This window comes from Stomoxys calcitrans, chromosome 4 (genome assembly GCF_963082655.1).
Source record: "Stomoxys calcitrans chromosome 4, idStoCalc2.1, whole genome shotgun sequence".
Taxonomy (NCBI): Eukaryota; Metazoa; Arthropoda; class Insecta; order Diptera; family Muscidae; genus Stomoxys; species Stomoxys calcitrans.
This window is the reverse complement of record NC_081555.1, coordinates 129,257,697-129,279,034: the sequence shown is the minus strand read 5'-3', so window position 1 is coordinate 129,279,034 and position 21,338 is coordinate 129,257,697. Positions and strand designations below refer to the sequence as shown.

Sequence of the window (21,338 nt, the reverse complement as noted above, 5' to 3'; positions counted from 1 at the left end):
CAAGACCCAAGATCGGTTTATATGGCAGCTGTATCAAAACATAGACCGATTTTAACCATAATTAGCCCAGTTGTTGGAAGTCGCAACAAAACACTTCATGCAAAATTTCAGTCAAATCGGATAAGAATTGGGCCCTCTAGAGAATCAAGAAGTCAAAACCCAAGATCGGTTTATATGACAGCTGTATCAAAACATGGACCGATTTTAACCATATTTAGCACAGTTTTTGAAAGTGATACCAAAACCCTACGCGCAAAATTTCAGTCAAATCGGACGAGTATAGCGCTCTCTAGAGGCTCAAGAAGTCAAGACCCAAGATCGGTTTATATGGCAGCTGTATCAAAACATGGACCGATTTTAACCATACTTAGCACAGTTGTTGGAAGTGATACCAAAACACTACGTGCAAAATTTCAGTCAAATCGGACGAGCATTGCGCCCTCTAGAGGCTCAAGAAATCAAAACCCAAGATCGGTTTATATGGCAGCTGCATCAAAACATGGACCGATTTTAACCATACTTAGCACAGTTGTTGGAAGTTATAATAAAACCCCTCATGCAGTCAAATCGGATAAGAATTGCGCCCTCTAGAGGCTCAAGAAGTCAAAACCAAGATCGGTTTATATGGCAGCTATATGAAAACATGGACCGAATTGGCCCATTCACAATCCTAACTGACCTACAGTAATAAAAAGTATTTGTGCAAAATTTCAAGCGGCTTTACCCCTTTCATAAGTTAGCGTGCTTTCGACAGACAGACGGACGGAGGGACGAACGGAGGGACGGACGGAGGGACGAACGGAGGGACGAATGGAGGGACGAACGGAGGGACGAACGGAGGGACGAACGGAGGGACGAACGGAGGGACGAACGGAGGGACGAACGGAGGGACGAACGGAGGGACGAACGGAGGGACGAACGGAGGGACGAACGGAGGGACGAACGGAGGGACGAACGGAGGGACGAACGGAGGGACGAACGGAGGGACGAACGGAGGGACGAACGGAGGGACGAACGGAGGGACGAACGGAGGGACGAACGGAGAGACGAACGGAGGGACGAACGGAGGGACGAACGGAGAGACGAACGGAGGGACGAACGGAGGGACGAACGGAGGGACGAACGGAGGGACGAACGAAGGGACGAACGGAGGGACGAACGGAGGGACGAACGGAGGGACGAACGGAGGGACGAACGGAGGGACGAACATAGGGATGAACGGAGGGACGAACGGAGGGACGAACGGAGGGACGAACGGAGGGACGAACATGGCTAAAATGACATGACGACCAAGGACATGTATACTTTATGGGGTCTCAGACGCATATTTCGAGGTGTTACAAACAGAATGACGAAATTAGTATACCCCCATCCTATGGTGGAGGGTATAAAAAAATTGTTTTCCAAGGAAGCAAATAAAAAGCCAACCAAAACAAAAATCAGCTGTTTTTCTGCAAATTTTTACTGGAAGCCGTTCGCGTACTTTTGTTTAAAAATTTTTTAAATGGAGTAAATTGGCTCTTACTCTCCTGCAAATTTTTACTGAAAAAGTACGCAAACAGACCTTACATTTATTTTTCCCATGCTGTGCCATTCAAAGAAGCATGAGAGAAGTGCCACTACCGAGTGGTGAGTTTCACACTCACACTGGATTGTTTGAATTGTTGAGACTGCTAGCGGTTAAAAACAACAAATTAGCCAAAGATCGTAAAACTCACCACTCGGTATTTTGCACTGCTCTCATGCTTTGAATCGCAGAGAATGAGCAGAATAAACATAGAGTAGGATCAAATCATGCCAATGTCTTTTAGAGAACATTTCATAGAAATTTTGTCATAGAGAAAAGTTTGTCTTAGAAAAAATTTCTTACAAATTCGGTTTTAGAGACAATTTTATAAAAATTTGGCCTATAGACAAAATTTCATTGAGATTTTGTTTGCAAAAAAACTTTTTAATACAATTTTCAGAGTGTTTATTTAGCCTTGCCTAAATGCTATTTTTTTACTATTCCTTTCTTTTTGCAACAACAATGAGACACTTTTTATCTACCATTTTGTATATTCTAAGTATGGGTTATGCTTTATATATATTTTTTTTTTGGCTATAGCCCTTTTTTGTTTACCCCGCGTTTTGTTTTTTGTTTTTTTTTTTGGTTTAGTATAACAATGGCAAAACAAATATTGTTGTTGGGCAAAATGGTGAAAGAGAAAAAGGATATTATTTTTTGTTTTTTTGCTGCCATTGAAAATAAAACAACGATTAGGTTGAATAATGCTAATGGAGCCATGGCCAGGACAATGAAAATATTATTAAATGGATAACGCAAACATTCGAGACACAATAACAGGTTTGAAAAATATACAAAAATTAATTAAATTTAAAGCTTTTTCTACAAAAAAATTCTATAAAATATTAAAACAAAACTAAACGGCCATATAAAAATGATTAATACCTTGAAGTAGTGTCTTGCAATGTAATGCTTTTTTGAGATTTTCTTTGGCATTTTTGCCTAATGCCTTTATTTTCACAAAATGAATACAGCAAAAAACGCAAGACCAACCCATCATAGCCACATTACATAGAAAAAATTACAATCATTAATCAACATTAATGATGATGTCATCAGATGACAGTGATTTTTGCTTTACGAAAAGATGACTCAAATGATGAGCCAACATAACATTAAATTCTACTTATGACACGGATAGCAAGGACAGCATTAAAGAAATGTAATGCAAAAAAAGATAAAAGAAAAAATTTAATTTTTTATGGGCAAAGTTTCAATAAAATTTTCTTTAGAGACAAAAATTCTATGAAATTTATTCTTATCACAAAATTTTTATGAAATCTATTAACCAGTTAGGAAGGGCAAAGGTCGGGCGATGCCGACTGTATAATACCCTACACCTATCCAATTCTGAACCAATTTTAATGGACCTCGACGGATGTTTTCAGTTGGGTTATTAAACAATTCCTACCAAATGTCGAGCAAATATGTTCGAACTGTAATAACTACGGTTGACAAATGACGCCATTATAACAAAATACCCAAAATCTGAGGAACATATATATGGAAGCTATATCAAAATCTGAATTGATTTCGAGCAAACTTCTCAAATATTGTGGTAGTCGTCGAAGAAAGCGTTGTGCAAAATTTTGTCAATAAATGCGCTTGCAGTGGCTCTTGGAGTGAAAATCGGGCCATATACATATATGACAGCTATATCTAAATCTGAACCGATTTCCATGAAATTCACCAATAATATCGAGAGTCATTCCTGCTTAATTCCTGCAAAATTCCGAGAGAATCGGTTAACAAATGACCATTTTATTGCATTATGACTGCTAATCGGACGAACATATATATGGGAGCTATATCCATATCTGAACCGATTTTTTTCAGTTTCCATAGGCTTCGTCTCTAGGCCAAAAAACATGGCTGTATCAAATTTTAAGACGATCGGATGAAAACTGCGACCTGTACTTTGTACACAAATTAACCTAGACAGAAGGACAGACAGACAGACGGACATAGCAAAATTGAATCAGAGTGATTCTGAGTTGATCGGAATACTTAGCAATGAGTCTATCTCTCTTCCTTCTTGGTGTTACAAACCAACTTAGTTATAAAACTCTGTACCACAGTGTTGGTGTAAGGTATAATTAAATTGTTCTCCTTGTTTGTTTATTTGCTTGTTGTCTCTTCCGTATAGACTCAAAAACGGATGAACCGATTTTCATGAAATTTTCACAGATTGTAGAGTTTGAGTCTCTGGTGAAAAAAGGGTACTACATTTTTGATATCCGAAGGGAAGGGGCGGACCCTCCCCTAACTACAATTCTCAGAGATTAGTGTAGCGATTTAAGCGAAATTTTATATGCCACCTCATAGTACCCCAAAAACTCGAAATTGGTATAAAATTTTGGGGTCAAATAACCTGGGGGGACGCCCCATCCTAAAACCCATCCGAAGGGACATGTTTACCGATTGGGACAATATGGGTATCAAACGAAAGGTATTTTAGAGTAAAGACGAACATGTTATACAAATTTCACCCTAAGTGTTCGGGGGTTTCCCCACCCCCAAAAAATCCCCCAACTCTTCTTGACTCTTGACACCGTTTTGGGCAATATGGGTATCAAATGAAAAGTGTTTAAAAGTAGAATAAAAAATCTGACATAAAAATTTATTTTTTGGCTTTTGAGGCACCCACCCCCGGAGGACATATTTACCGATTGGGAAAACATGGGTATCCAATGTAAGGTATTTATGAGTAGAATACGTACTTGGCATAAAAATGCCAAAAAAAATGCCACCCCCAAATACATCACCCAACCACCACTTTACCACTTTGGGCAATATGGGCATCAAATGAGAGGTATTTATAAGTAGAATACGTACTTGGTATAAAAATGTCATATTTAGGGTCGGGGGGTGTCCCAACCCCAAAAAAACCGCCGTACAGGACACTTTTATCGCTTTGGTTGCCCAAATTATGGGTATTAAATGAAAGGTATTTAAAAGTAGAGGACAAATCTGATATAAAAATGTATCCCTTTGTTTTTGAGGAGCCCCCCCCACACCCCAAAATCCTCCCAACAGGTCATATTGAGGTGTTTGAAAGTTGAGTACACATCTGTTATAAGCATTTGGTCCAAGGTGTCTACGGGGCCTCTCCAACACCAAAAACCCCAAAAACTGGTATGAATGTTCAACGTCACAAAATGGGAATAAAATAAGAGTTCTTTTAGAGATGACTACGAATCTGATATACACATTTGGGACTGAGTCTGAGATCGGCCCACCCACTAAATACCCTTCAATAGGATCGGGACAATATGGGAATTCAACGAAAGGTCTATGGCATTAGAGTTCGAATCTTATGTTGATATAAGGATTCAAGAATCTAGGTAACGTCCTGCTGTTCTGCCGGACATGCAGATCTCGGCAGGACTCAAAAAAATTGTATTTTGGGTCTTATCGTCAGGGGTAGCGACGCCATTGTTACGCGTGCTTTGTGGCATGTGGCACCGTCTTGTTGAAACCACATGTCATGTAAGTTCAGCTCTTGCATTTTGGGTAAAAAAATTGGATATCATCTCACGGTACCGCTCACCATTCACAGTTACGTTACGATTCGCATCATCTGTGAAGAAGTATAGTCCAATGATGCCACCAGCCCATAAACCGCACCAAACTGTGACTTTTTCTGAATGCATAGGTAGCTCTTGCAATGATTCTGGCTGATCTTCACTTCAAAATAGACAATTCAACTTATCTACATACTCAAATGAAATGTATTTAAGATTAGGAAACTTATGTGATACCCAATTGTCGGACCAAGTGTTTTGGGGGAGCAACCCAACCCCCAAAACACCCCTTAATCGGACATATTTACCGACCATGGCAATATGGGGCTCTAATGAAAGGTCTTTGAGAGTAAAGCACGAATATGATATCAATATTCGGGAAAATGTCCATGGGGCCAGTTACTAGGGGTCCATCCCTTTGCCAAAACACCCCCCAAACAGAACTTATTTACTGACCATGGCAATATGGAGCTCAAATAAAAGGTCTTTGAGTATAGAATACGTATTTGATATCCAAATGTGGGACCAAGTGTTCGGGGGGCCACCCTCCCCAAAAACACCCACAAAGAGGACAAATTTATGGCCATAGCAATATGGGGCGAAAATAAAAGGTCTTTGAGAGTAAAGCACGAATATGATATCAATATTCGGAAAAGTGTCCATGGGGCCACCCCAGCCTCATAACACACCCCAAATAGGAGGCATTTACTGGCTATAACATTATGGAGCTCAAGTAAGAGGTATTTTAGAGTAGAAAAAGAATACGCTATATATTTTCAGGTCCCCCAAAACACCCTGAAACCGGACAAGTTTGCCGACTACGGAAATATGGGGCTCAAATGAAAGATGTTTGAGAGTAGACCACGAATCTGATATCAACATTCGGGACAAGTTTTCTTGGGGACGTCCCACCCCCATAACAACCCCCACATAGAACATAATTGCTCACCTTGAAAATTTGGGTCTTAAAAAGAGTGAAGCTCGATTTTGATTGCTTTTAGGGCCTGACTTTTGCAATAAGGGGTTTAAATGATAGGCATTTGAGATTAGAAAACGAATTTTGTATCCAATTTTGAGCCCTATGGGAATATGAGCCTCAAATGAATGATATTTGATGCTGATATATTTTCTGTGCTAAGTGTTTGGAGGATGGTTCTCACTCCCCAAAACACCCCTACATTGGACATATTTACCGACCATACCAAATTGGGTTTTAAATGAAAGGTATTGGGGAGTAGAACACGAAATTTATACCCACTTTCGGGACGAAATTTTTGGGGTTTTTCTTCTTTCCTAAAACACCCCAAAAATAGCTATTATTCAATGACCAGTGTCTGGAATACCCCCGAAAATACCCTTAATCGGACATACATATTTACCGATCATGGCAATTTGCCGCTCAAATGAAACATATTTGGGAGTAGAGCACGAAATGCATACCCACTTTCGGGAGTCCACATCACCCCCTTAACCAATACCACCGAAAATACCCTTAAATCGGACATACATATTCCCAATTCCAAAATTTCTCTAAAAACTAAATTTCTATGGATAAAGAGATAAAATGTCTATGAAATTTACTCCTAGGACAAAATATCTATGACATTTTCTCTAAAGACAAAATTTCTATGAAATTTTCTCTAAAGACAAAATTTCTATGAAATTTTCTCTAAAGACAAAATTTCTATGAAATTTTCTCTAAAGACAAAATTTCTATGAAATTTTCTCTAAAGACAAAATTTCTTTGAAATTTTCTCTAACGACAAAATTTCTATGAAATTTTCTCGAAAGACAAAATTTCCATGAAATTTTCTCTAAAGACAAAATTTCTATGAAATTTTCTCTAAAGACAAAATTTCCATGAAATTTTCTCTAAAGACAAAATTTCCATGAAATTTTCTCTAAAGACAAAATTTCTATGAAATTTTCTCTAAAGACAAAATTTCTATGAAATTTTCTCTAAAGACAAAATTTCTATGAAATTTTCTCTAAATTTTCTCTGTCTATGCACAATTTCTAAGAAATTTTTTTCAAAGACGATTTCCTCTTAAAACAAAATTTCAATACAGTGTAACTTAACATTGATTGTAATTGCTAAAATTTGCTTACAAATGTTTATTTTTTCTAAAAACTACACTTTTTTGCTATTGCTGCAATCAGTAAAAAGAACACAAAATGTTCTCTCTTAATTTACATAAGCTATCCCAATAATTCTATTCATCTTCACAATTTGCTTTGAAATCCTAACACAGCATAAATAAAGATTGTATTGAATTAGCCAAAAATAAAATAGTCATTTTATTATTGTGTTATCTTTTCTATGGAAAATGTGTTTTATGCCACAAACACCAGAAAAACAAGTAAAAACGTTTTGAGTTGGAATGCGCCGAACTTTGTATACCCACCAACATGAATATATTAATCACACTATTGTACCTCCACTACCATACGCATAGTTATATCAAAATATGGACTGGTCTGGAGAGGCCACCGTAGCGCAGAGGTTAGCATATCCGCCTATGACGCTGAACGCCTGGGTTCGAATCCTGGCGAGACCATCAGAAAAAATTTTCAGGTACTATGCCATGTAAAACTTCTCTCCAACTAGGTGTCGCTCTGCGGCACGCCGTTCGGACACGGCTATAAAAAGGAGGCCCCTTATCATTGGGCTTAAATTGAATCGGACTGCTGTCTTTGATATGTGAGAAATTTGCCCCTGCTCTATAATGAAATGTTCATGGCAAAATTTGCAATAGGCTGATCTAGATCACATGTGATTTGGGTCCCAAGAACTCTTATAAAAGTCAAAGTGTACGCGAAATAAGGCCATAAAATTCTTTTTATTGTATTAAGAACCTTAATTGGAAGATCGGTCCATATAACAGCTCTATCTATAAGTGTATTCTGATATGGACCATATTCGGGTCTGATGTAGGGGGTTTTAATACCACTAACTGCTTAAAATTTCAACGAAATCTGGTAATAAATGCGATTTAATTTGGCCCGTTCAAGAACATAAACTGCGTATAGGAAAACTACGGATCTGTGTCAAATTTCAGCTCAAAATCTCATTTTTTGAAGGCTATAGAGTGATAACAATGGACGGACGGACAGACACATGGATATCCTTGAATCGACATGTAAGCTAAGTTTTCAGGACCAGGCGCGAAGGACCAGGCCCGAAGGACATACATGGTCATAAAGAGGGGGCTGTAATCACTCCAAAACTATATGACCTAATCTAGACTTGAAGAGGTCTACCGCTTTACTGTCTCTGGCTAGATCAGACGTCTCAGCCATTGTGTCCGTCATGAGAGGTCACTGTCTTATCGGGAAAACATGCTGACAGACTGAAGGTTGCCAATAAATATTGACAGGCAGACACATGGACATCCTTAAATCGCCTTAGAACTTTACGACGATCAGGATATATGGACTTTCTAGAGTCGGATATAGAAATTTCCATGTGTTGCAAACGGAATGACTAAATCAATATACCTCCTATTCCATGGTGATGGGTATAACAATAGACTTTCCCACCATAGACCCCTGCCATGGTGATAAGATGACAGAGGGCAAACAGAGAAAAGCATTTTATTTATTGTTTATTGTTGGCAAAGGAATACAAGAAAATTTTCGATTTGAATCTCCGTCTGTTTGTTTTTTATTTTATTATTTCTTTGGTTTCACATAGGGTCTTGGTGAGATAAAACCAAGAGAATAGGAAGGAAACAACCAAATACAATCATAAACAAGATTGCCACAGCAGATAAGCACATTTTTTTTAGAAAATATCGTCAAAATTTGGTGTTTATAGAAAACATTGTCAAAATAGTAATTCTTAGAAAATTTCGTAAAAATAAAAATTCTTAGAAAATTTTGTCAAAATTAGATTTTCTTCAAAAAATTTCCGCGAAATTTGTTTTTGGAAGAAAATTTCGTTAAAATTAGTTTTCGTAGAATATTTCAACAAAAGTTGCTTTTTTTTGCATCTCCGCTCATTGAGCTCGTCTCGAAAGAGAAACAAACAAAAATTGGAAAATTTTATGATCCCACTCTAACAGGCAAAAACTTGAAAAATTAAAAATTCGGCAGAGCCCGGCCAGGATTCGAACCTGGGCACACGGAGCAACAGCGAGAGCCATTGCTGTTGTCTCAGCATTCGAAGCCATCAATACAACTTCCAACAGATGAACAAAATCATGTGTGGTACGGAAGAAGTGTAATTTATCACAGAATGAATGTCTGTCATTACACAAAAATACATGCATTGGGAAAAGTACAGCTAATAGGCAGGGTTGTCGAGTGTGGTTAATGTGGTTATTGTATCATAGATGCGTTTTCGCTATTAATACGATTCAAATACAACATACCAAGCCATCACACGTAATTTGGTTGAAGTCTTCTAACCAAAGACGAAACGAGTCCCATAGTGGTTGGTGTGTGTTGCTATCTTTGGCTTTCCTTTTCCATTTACATCTCCGATCATTGAGCTCGTCGCGAAAGAGAAATTAACAAAAATTGTAAAATTTCTTATATAATTTCTTCGAAATTTGATTTTCTTAGAAAATTTCGTCAATAGAAGATTTTTATAGAAAATTTCATCGATTTTTGCTATTCATAAAAAAATGTCGAAATTTGTTTTTATAGAATACTAGCTGTACCCGGCCCGCCTTCATAAGCACCACGCAAAAAAAAGTTTCTTACTTACTACCATTTGTATCTCCCCAGTACAATTTGTTCATCTACTACGAAATACCTTTTATCGAACCTCATATTTTTTTTCAACTAACACGAAAGGTATGTCCCAAATGAATGCAGTGCATTGGGTTGGCAAGGGAAAAGTCAAGGATCGGAGGGGGGAAAGAAGGAGTAATGTTTGTAGACATTAGTTTCAAAACTCTGGATGTCATGGTCAGGTGGAAAAACATTGGCCGCAAGCCTATTCCACATACCAACTGTTCGGTCAAAAAAATAATTCTCTCTATAATGCATGGCCCGATCAGCTGGCCAATCAATAACAAACGGGTGTGAGTTCCTAGAAAGTGTAGTATGCCTGACGAACATCCTTACTTCAGAAACAAAAGTTAGCATGTCCGCCTATGACGCTGAACGCCTCGGTTCGAGTCCTGGCGAGGTCATCAGAAAAAATTATCAGTGGCGGTTTTCCCCTCCCAATGCTGGCAACATTTGTGAGGTACTATGCCATATAAAACTTCTTTCTAAATTGCGGTCGCACAGCGGCACGCCGTTCGGACTGGCCTATAAAAAGGAGACCCCTTATCATTGAGCTTAAACTTAAATCAGACTGCACTCTTTAATATATGAGAAGTTTGCCCCTGTTCCTTAGTGGAATGTGCCAAATTTGCAATTTGATATTTGCAATATCTGTGGAGCATACACCATGGAAGTATGGATAGAACAGCGTCACACAACCCATATTACAATGATGCACCAGGGAAATAATAGAGTTCGATACCCCACCGTTGCCAATCAACACCAGCGCTGTGAATGCGGTCCAGAAGATCCAAGGATGATTTGGAAGCTCCAGCCCATACATATGAATCATATTCCCATTTCGGCCTGATGTAGGTAGGCCTGATGAGAAGGTCAGTAGAAGTGAAGTAATTCCTGGATGCTTCTTTCGACACTTCAAATACATTGGTTGATCAATGGACATCAGATTGTATTTCATGCCCATCGAGAGAATCTGAATGTTCGCCATCTATACCCTCGAAAGATATTGACGATTGGATTGAGACAGCAATTTGTTTGAGTGACAACAAATAACACTAAGTCTTGCGTGATTTAAATTTTAGTCTGTTCTTCGACCCTACTTGGAAATGGCCAGCAAGTCCTGGCAGAGTGTCATATGCATAATACGCCTTCTCTCTTCAGTTTCCCGAAGACTTGGCCTGTGGTCGAATGAGTATGAATGACAAAGGCTGCTGTCATCTGCAAATGAGTAGATTGGATTCCAAGTCTAGCTCAATAGATGGTCAATGAAAATGAGAAAAAGAGACGGTGAAAGGACAAAGCCCTGTTGAGAGATCCTTGATTAACAGATATTCACATTTTGAGAGGTGTTTTGAGGGGTAGTCAACCTTCTATCACTTGAACCTCATTTTTAATACCATATGCGTAATCTACTCCCGAATACCTTGGCATATTGGACGATCATAATAATATGGGGCTCAAACCCCATATTATTATGATCGTCCAATATGCCAACTATATGGTGTTGTGGTCTGGTGGACACCGCTTCAAAAGTCCACTTACTGCTCAATACTCAAGCGGATCCAAAGAAGGGGTTTGTTTGTGCATCACATCACACTGCCGTGAGGCTTGTTTGTTTGTGAATCACATCACACTGCCGTAAGGCTTAGAGAGCTTTCTCTTTGGTCATGTGGCGGCTACGGACACTGTGCGATCCTTGATCCAATGTCCAATGTTTCAGGCAGTGTGGATTATATCCTAACTGAGAGAAGATACTTGCAATGAAGAAGTGGTGGAATGGCTAAGATATAATGCCATTACGACGATTGGCATAAATATCGTCTCAGACAGTCAGGCAGCCTTGATTGACCAATATTCAACCTCTTATCACTTGAACCTAATTTTTAATACCATATGCCTAATCTACTACCGAATACCTTTTATTTGAGTCCCATATTATCACGATCGTCTAATATGCCAACTATATGGTGTTGTGCTCCGGTGGACGGCGCTTCAAAAGTCCACCTACTGTTCAATACTCAAGCGGATCCAAAGAAGGGTTCGTTTGTGCATCACATCACACTGCCGTGAGGCTTGTTTGTTTGTGAATCACATCACACTGCCGTATGGCTAAGGGAGCTTTCTGTTTGGTCATGTGGCGGTTATGGACACTGTGCGATTCTTGATCCAATGACCGATGTTTCAGGTAGTGTGGATTATATCCTACCTGAGAGAAGATACTTGCAATGAAGGAAGTGGTGGAATGACTAAGATATAATGCCAATACGACGATTGGAAAAAATATCTTCTCAGACAGTCAGGCAGCCTTGATTGACCAATATTCAACCTCTTATCATTTGAACCTCATTTTAAATACCATATGCGTAATCTACTCCCGAATACCTTTTATTTGAGTCCCATTATACCATGATCGTCTAATATGCCAACTATATGATGTTGTGGTCTGGTGGACGACGCTTCAAAAGTCCACCTACTGTTCAATACTCAAGCGGATCCGAAGGAGGGTTTGTTTGTGCATCACATCACACTGCCGTGAGGCTTGTTTGTTTGTGAATCACATCACACTGCCGTAAGGCTAAGGGAGCTTTCTCTTTGGTCATGTGGCGGTTACGGACACTGTGCGATCCTTGATACAATGTCCGATGTTTCAGGCAGTGTGGATTACATCCTACCTGAGCGAAGATCCCTGCAATTAAGGAATTGGTGGAATGGTTAAGATATAATGATAGTCTAATATGCCAATTATATGGTATTGTGGTTTGGTGGACGATGCTTCAAAAGACCACCTACTGTTCAATACTGAAGCGGATCCAAAGGATGGTTTGTTTGTTCATCACATCACACTGCCGTGAGGCTTGTTTGTTTGTGAATCACATCACACTGCCGTAAGGGTAAGGGAGCTTTCTCTTTGGTCATGTGGCGGTTACGGACACTGTGCGATTCTTGATACAATGTCCGCTGTTTCAGGCAGTGTGGATTACATCCTAACTGAGAGAAGATCCCTGCAATTAAGGAATTGGTGGAATGGTTAAGATATAATGCCATCTTCTCAGACAGCCAGGCAGCCATTAAATCCCTGGAGAACGTATTTCTGAACATAAAAACCCCCCTTGACTGTCGCAGATCTCTCAACGAGATGGCTGAACAGTTCAATATTCACCTGAGACTAGCAACTACCATACACATTCCAGGGAAATTGGAATCAGTGGGTATGTCTCTAGCGACATGTAAGCTAAGTTTTCAGGACCAGGCCCGAAGGACAACGAATCATAGATGCTCATAAAGAGGGGCTGTAAGCATTCCAAAACTATATTGCCTAATCTAGACTTGAAGAGGTCTACCGCTTTACTGTCTCCAGCTATATCAGACGTCTCAGCCTTTGTGTCATGACAGGTCACTGTCTGTGAAAACATGCTAACAGACTGAAAGTTGCCAGTAACGATTTTTGCAGTAGCTGTGAGGACATCGAGGAAGAAGAGACTATAGAACACCTTTTGTGTGTGTTTGATAGCCTGTCTGATTTAGCGGATGTAAACATTCGCAAGTTGTTGGGCTTTTTAAAGCGATCTGGATGGTTCAATAGAAGGAATTAGAAGGCATTTTCCTTTTTCTGTTTCTGTGGTATCACAATGGACAAAAACGTGTGAGTCAGACTGCCACTTAAACCTAACCTAACCTTACCTAATATGCCAACTTGGGATGGTTTTGAGGCGGGCCCCTTGGTAATTACACCTAATTTTTAATATTCGACAATCATATTTGTACTCTACTCCCGAATTATTTCCAATCTGTCCACTTTTGTTTTTGGGGCGTTACATTTGGTGTGGTTTTGGGCTTGGGGTGGCCTCCTAGGTACTTGGACCCAATTTTTAATACCATATTCGTATTTAACTCCCAAATATCCTTCCCATATTGTTTCAATCGATCCACGTTCGATTTTCGGACCGTTCTTTTGGTGGGGTTTTGGGCTTGCGATGGCTCCCTATATACTTAGATCCAATTTTAATACCTTGTTCATACTCTAATCCCGAATACCTTTCATTGGAGTCCTATGTTGTTCCGAACGGTCCACTTTCGACTTTTGATTTTGGGTGTTACTTTAGAGGCAGTTTTAATACCATACTAAATACCTTTCATTTGACTCACATACTGTCCCAATTGGCAAATATGTCCTGCGGGGGGGGTTTTGGGGGTGGAAAGGCCTCTCACACACCAAGGAATAGCTTTTTATGTTCGATTTGTACTCTACTTTTTAGTACCTTTCATTTGATAGCCATATTTCTCAAAGCGGTAAAAGTGTCCTGTTGGGTGGGGCTTTTGGGGGTGGGAGACCCCCTCCCCCGACACTTAGGATGACATTTTTATGCCAAGATTATATTCTACTCTTAAATACCTTTCATTTGATACCCATATTGTCCCAATCGGTAAACATGTCCGTCCGGGGGGTTTTGGGATGGGGCGTCCCCCTATGTTATTTGACCCCAAGATTTTATACCAATTTCGTGTTTTTGAGGTACCATAAGGTGGCATTTCGCTTATATCGGTGCACCCATATCCGTAATTTGGAGTTTTTGAAAATTGGGGTAAGGGGGAGGGTCCTTGCCCCCATCGGATATCAAAAAATGTAGTACCCTACATTTACCGGGGGCTCAAACTCTATCATCCGGGAAAATTTCATGAAAATCGGATCAACCGTTTTAGAGTCTATGCGATAAAGATTTAATTTTTATATGATAGAAGAGATTTCGTTAAAATTTAATTTAATTTTTTGTTTCAAAAAAAAAATTTGTCAAATAATTTTCATGAAAAAAATTTGATTTTCATAGAAAAAGTTTGTCAAAATGTGTTTAAAAAAAAATACTGTGTCAAATAATTTTCATGAAAAAAATTTGATTTTCATAGAAAAATTTTGTCAAAATGTAGTTCCCACAAAACATGTCGGTAACTTTATTTTTTAATATAAATATATTAAGTTGGCAACACTGATTACAAACGAAAATATATAAATCTTACGATAGAAAACAAAAAATAACACAAGATAGCACTTTATTTTTACTATATACATAGCTATATCACCGCACTTCAAGATAGATTTCCGGAATTTCATAACACTGCTCAGAGATTTCATATCATTCGCCCTGGATAATGGTCATGATGAGGGTGATAGAGACGCTGGTGTTTATGGGGTGGAGAGGGTACACTTAACATTGATTGCCTTGTATTGTTTGTAGTTACTGTTCGTATGGTCGAAGGTTTCCTATTGGTTAGTTTATTCATTTTTTCTGCTGCTCGATTTCATTTTAGTCTTTTGTTTGTTAGTTGACCAAACAATACTTGCATCCCCTATGGCTCTTTTGTTGTGTTCTCCTACAAACTTAACAATACCTCAAAAACTGGTTAGCATTGCATGGTAGTAGCTCATCAGCAAGATCCACAGCACATCCCTATGGCAATACACTCAACATCGTACATTGCCAATCGGAAAATTTTGTTTTGGAACGAATAAAGCATGTTTATCGAATATCATGGTGAATGTAAGGGTCAACAGAAAAAGAAGTTGTAAATTTCTGCCTTAATGAGAAGGGATGCAATGAGATTGAAAATTAAAATGTCGACTCCTTGAGCCACTAGAGGACGCAATTATTAGCCGATTTGGCGGAGATTTTGCATGAAATCTTTTGGTTTGACCATCAACAACTGTGCCAAGTATGTCCCAAATCGGTTCATTTCCTGATATAGCTCCCATTTTAACCGACTTTGAATCCTGACTTCTTTAGCCGCTAGAGGGCTCAATTATTAACCGATGTGGCTGAAATTATGCATGAAGTGGTTTGTTTTGACTTTCAGCGACTGTGCCAAGTATGGTCTTAACCGGTTCATTACCTGATATAGCTCCCATTTTAAACGACTTTGGATCCTGACTTCTTGAGCCGCTAGAGGACGCAATTATTAGCAGATTTGGCTGAGATTATGCATGAAGTGGTTTGTTTTGCCTTCAGCAACTGTGCCAAGTATGATCTTCATCGGTTCATTACCTGATATAGCACCCATTTTAACCAACTTTTCTGATTTCTCAAGCCGCTAGATGGCGCAATTATTAACCGATTTGGCTGAAATCATGAAGTTTGACTTCCAGCTACTATGCGAAGTATGGTCTTAATCGGTTCTCAACCCGATGTATCTCCCATATTACCGATCTCGGATCTTGACTTCTTGATCCTCTAGAGGGCGCAATTATTACCCAATTTGGCATTAAGTGTTTTGGTTTGACCATCAACAACTGCGCCAGGTATGATCTAAAACGATTCATTACTTGTTATAGCTCCCATGTAAACCGACCTCGAATCTTAACTTTTTGAGCCGCTAGAGGGCGCAATTATTAACCCATCTGGCTGATATTTAGCATAAAGTGGTTTGTTTTGACTTCCAGTAACTGTGCCAAGTATGGTCTAAATCGGTTCACAACCTGATATAGCTCCCATATACACCGATCTTGAATCTTGACTTCTTGAGCCGCTAGAGGGCGCAATTATTATTCGATTTGGCTCAAATTTTGCATGAAGTGCTTTGGCTTGACCATCAACAACTGTGCCAAGTATGATTTATAGCTGCTAATTATTTGGTATAGCTCCCATATAAACCCATTTCGGATGTTGACTTATTTAGCCGCTAGAGGGCGTAATTATTAACCGATTTGGCAGATGTTTTGCACGAAGTGGTTTGTTGTGACTTCCAGCAACTGTGGGACTGTATGGTCTTAATCGGTTCACAACCATATATATCGATCTCGGATGTTGACTTCTTCAGCCGCTAGAGGGAGCAATTATTAAACGATCTCGGATGTTGTCTTCTTGGGCCGCTAAAGGGCGCAATAATTAACCGATTTGTCTCAAATTCTGCATGAAGTGTTTTGGTTTGACCATCAAGATCTGTGCCAAGTATGATCTTAATGGGTTTACAACCTTATTTAGCTCCTATATACACCGATCTCAGATCTTGACTTCTTGAACCACTAGAGGGCGCAATTATTATCCGATTTGGCTCAAATTTTAAATGAAGTGTTTTGGTTTGACCGTCAAAAACTGTGCCAAGTATGGCCTAAATCGGTTCATTATCTGATATAGCTCTTATATAAACCGATCTCAGATCTTGACTTCTTGAGCCCCTAGAGGGCGCAATTATTAATCGATCTGGCTGAAATTCAACATGAAGTGGTTTTTTTGCCTTCCAGTAGCTATGGGAAGTATGGTCTTAATCAGTTCACAACATGATATAGCTCCCATATATACGAATTCGGATCTTGACTTCTTGCGCCGCTAGAGGGCGCAATAATTCACCGATTTGGCTGAAACTCTGCATGAAGTGTTTTGGTTTGACCATCACGAACTGTGCCAAGTACCTTTCTGGGATCTTGACTTCTTGAGCCGCTAGAGGGCGCAATTATTTACCGAATTGGCTGAAATTTAGCATGAAGTGTTTTTTTTGCCTTCCAGCAGCTATGGGAAGTATGGTCTTAATCAGTTCACAACATGATATAGCTCCCATATAAACCGATCTCGGATCTTGACTTCTTGAGCCGCTAGAGGGCGTAATTATTAACCGATTTGGTAGATGTTTTGCACGAAGTGGTTTGCTTTGACTTCCAGCTATTGTGCGAAGCATGATCTTAATCGGTTCTCAACCTGATATAGCTCCCATATAAACCGATCTCGTATCTTGGCTTCCTAAGCCCCTAGAGGGCGCAATTATTAACCGATCTGGCTGAAATTCAGCATGAGGTGGTTTATTTTGACTTCCAGCAGCCGTTCCAAGTATGGTCTTAATCGGTTAACAACCTGTTATAGCAATGATATATACCGATCTTGGAATTTTACTTCTTGAGCCACAATGAGGCGCAATTCCTATCCGATTTGGCCACAATTTTGCACAATGAATTCCACTATGGTCTCCAACAGCCACACCTAGTAGGGCCCCAATCGGTTCATAACTTGGATTAGCTCAAATAGCATAGCAGTCCTTATTCATTATCCATTCTTTGCCTTTAAAGAGATATCGGCCAAAGAACATGACATACGGGCCGGCCGAACTTAGCACGCATTTACTTGTTTTTCATTAAAATGTCGCAAAGTTAAAATTATTCAGTTTTAGAAAACCTCTTTTGTTGTAGCATTGTTGTAGCACTGAGGCGGTAGCCCTTGCCGATGAAGGAATCCATGGGGTCAATCCGGTACGTACAACTGGCTGCCATGGGATTGTGCAAGAGATAGTAACGACATATTGTTAAGATTTTTGGACTAATAAACGATTATATCCAGACCCACAAGAATTGTATGCCTCGTGTGTTAGGCTGAGACGATTTTATAAACGAAAAACAGCTGAATCGGTTGCCAAATTCAAATCTCTTTTAACATGCATATACTTTTGTGCCAAATAGATTAGTAGCGAGGCAATTTTTCGTTGAAGTAAAATCCTTAAATGGGAGATACTCAAAAGCTTTTCGATTGAATTTGTCAGGGCTTTAATAATAATTTTACATCCACCAATATTCAAAAATAAACCTTTCACGAAAATTAACACTCTTGCAATATGTTGCACTACAATTTTATTTATTTATATATGAAAATTTTTGCCCCCACAGACAGGGATTTACGTTTTGATATCTCACAGAGGTAAGCACTTCCGTGCATACCCTATGGACTGCTACCAAATCTGACACTGACAAAAAAAAAAGAGAAAAAATTAAAAAACATTTTTTCCATCCAGCCAAATGGAAGTAGCAATTCTTGTCATAGAATACATTAAAAAATTGTTTTATAGTTTTTCTCTTCTTTTCTTTCCAACTATGGAAAAAATTGCTCCCTTGCTTTTTATATATAAAAAAAAAACAATTTATTTTATTCCCTTTTTTTTGCCAAAAAAGAATACCAAATTCATACCTTTTTCGCTTGTGTTTTTTTTTTTCATTGCAGGTGGCTTAGCCGATGGCGGTCGCATCGGTTTCGGTGATGGCAGCAATAGTGGCGGCATTAGCGGCATTGTCACACCGAATGTGCCATGTCCTCCCGGTATGTATCGCTGCAATGATGGCAAATGTATAACATCACTGTGGGTGTGTAACTATCAAAAGGATTGCGAGGGTGGCGAGGATGAACAACAGTCGTGTCGTAAGTTTCTTTTTTTTTCAACTGAAAATCCCTTTTGCAAAAATGCGATGAAGAGTAACACTTTTTTATATAAAAAAAAACTCCACATTTTTTCTTTCTTTCATTTGCGCTTTAGCTCCGCCTGAATGTGAGGCCGGACAAATAAACTGCGGCCAATATGTATTTAATAAAACCTATTGTATACCACCGCATTTCCGTTGCGATATGACTGAGGATTGTGAAGATAAATCGGATGAAGCACAGTGCAGTAAGTGAAAAGATTTCTCCTACAGTTTTTTTTTCGTTTTATTTATATTTTTCATAAGATTTGCGATTGAAATTGAAACTTTTGTATGGCAAACATAGAGAATGGCAAGAATATTTAAAGAAATATTGAAAAAAAACTGGTGTGGCAAAGAAAATGGAGTAAATGAAGAAAACTCTGTGCCAAACTATGTATGGCTTCAGTTGGATGGTGGACATACTGTATGTATTGTGCCCAAAAAGTAATTGCGGATTTTTCATATAGTCGGCGTTGACAAATTTATTCACAGCTTGTGACTCTGTAATTGCATGCTTTCTTCTGTCAGTTATCAGCTGTTACTTTTAGCTTGTTTAAAAAAAAAAAAAAAGTGTAAAAAAAGTATATTTGATTAAAGTTCATTCTAAGTCTTATTAAAAATTTATTTACTTTCTTTTAAAAAATCCGCAATTACTTTTTGGGCAACCCAATAACACACAAAGGCAAATTTGCCCATGAAAATTCCATTAAGGAATAAAAGCAAACTATATAACACACAGTCTCCTTAACAATGTCTACATATAAGTCCTAGCATCTATCCCTTGTAGAAAACCTCTTAAAAAAGTAAAGGCCATAGCGCAGAGGTTGGCATGTACACCTATGACCCCGAACGCTTGGGTACAAATCCCGGTTTAGAACATCAGAAAATTTTTCAACAGTGGTTATCCCCCTACTAATGGTGGCGACATTTGTGAGGTACCAAACCATGTTAAAACTTCTCTCCAAAGAAATATTGCACTGCGGCACTCCAATCGGACTCGGCTATAAAAAGGAGGCCCCTTTTAATTGAGTCTGAAATTTGAATCGGACAGCACTCAGTGATATGTGCGAAGTTTGCCCCAGTTCCTTAGTGGAATGTTCATGGCCGAATTTGCATTTGCAATAAAGTTAAATACAACTTACTTGTATGCCTCAATGGTTTCCGGAGATTTTTATAAAGTCTTGTTATCTTTGTTTTTAATGAATTTGTAATTATTTATAATCCTTGAAACTCCAAGCTACACACCCCCCTGGAAGCTCATACAATTTAAGAAGATGAACTTATTTTAACTTGTTTTTCCTTTTTTCTTCTCCTCCAAATACTCGAATTCACCCCCCATAGTAGATAAACCTATCTCTCCTTAACCAACAGTTTATTGCACCCTAATAGATGTAGAAATTGTTTCCTTATTACGTGCCGCTTCAAAGATTTTTATCATCCGACAACAATGAAAGAAACGATTGTTGCTTTTATGCTGCCTTGGTTGTTCTTCAAAACATTCCTAAGGGGAGGGGGGGTTTGGGGGAGAATTCCTCATTAAAAAACACATTTCGGTTGAATACCTTCACAACTACGCCGTTATTACTTGTTTTTTGGTTCTTAACGCTGCGCGAATGTTGCCATTATCATAATAGATGTTATGCCATAGATCAAACCGGATGCAAAGGATATACTCGTACATGTATGGGATATTCCATACAAATTCAGATGAAGAAAAGCCTTATACAAGTCACAGTTTCAAATTTCAGCGAAATCGGGTAATAAAAACGACTTTTATCCAAACACGGATCGGATCGGATAGCGGGGGCTCTAGTCCAACTCACTGTTCAGAATTTTAGCAAACTCGGGTAGTAGATGGGCCTTTGATGGGTTTAAGACCCTAAATGTCTGTATGACAGCTACATCAAACAAGTAAGAGTGTGTTAAGTTCGACCAGGCCGAATCTTATATACCCTCCACCATGGATAGAATTTGTCGAGTTCTTTGTGCCTCATCTCTTTTTAGAAAAACAAAGAATAATGAATAAAAACTGTTATGCTATAGGAGCTACATCAAGTCCTAGCTCTAGTCCGCTTCGAACCATAAATGAATTGAAGGCCGAACATAAGAATTGCGCCTTGTAAGGGCTCAAGAAGCAAAATCGGGAGATCGGTTTTTATGGGAGCTGTATCAAGCTATAGATCCATTCAGACCATATTGAACACGTATGTTGAAGGTCATGGGAGAAGTCATTGTACAAAATTTCTGCCAAATTGAATGAGAATTGCGCCCTCTAGCGGCTTAAGGGGTCAAGATCCAAGATCGG

The 21,338-nt window shown here is 38.9% G+C and overlaps 1 protein-coding gene across 2 annotated transcripts in view; it reads left to right on the top strand.

The window, feature by feature from the left end:
• Window positions 1-21,338, top strand: part of LOC106094156 (low-density lipoprotein receptor-related protein 2) — a 795,641-nt gene that overhangs the window by 667,531 nt on the left and 106,772 nt on the right. For both annotated transcript variants that reach the window (XM_059366657.1, XM_059366656.1), the window contains exons 3-4: window positions 18,798-18,992; window positions 19,108-19,239. In XM_059366657.1, coding sequence (XP_059222640.1) covers window positions 18,798-18,992; window positions 19,108-19,239 — 327 coding nt within the window. The remainder of the gene's footprint in view (window positions 1-18,797; window positions 18,993-19,107; window positions 19,240-21,338) is intronic.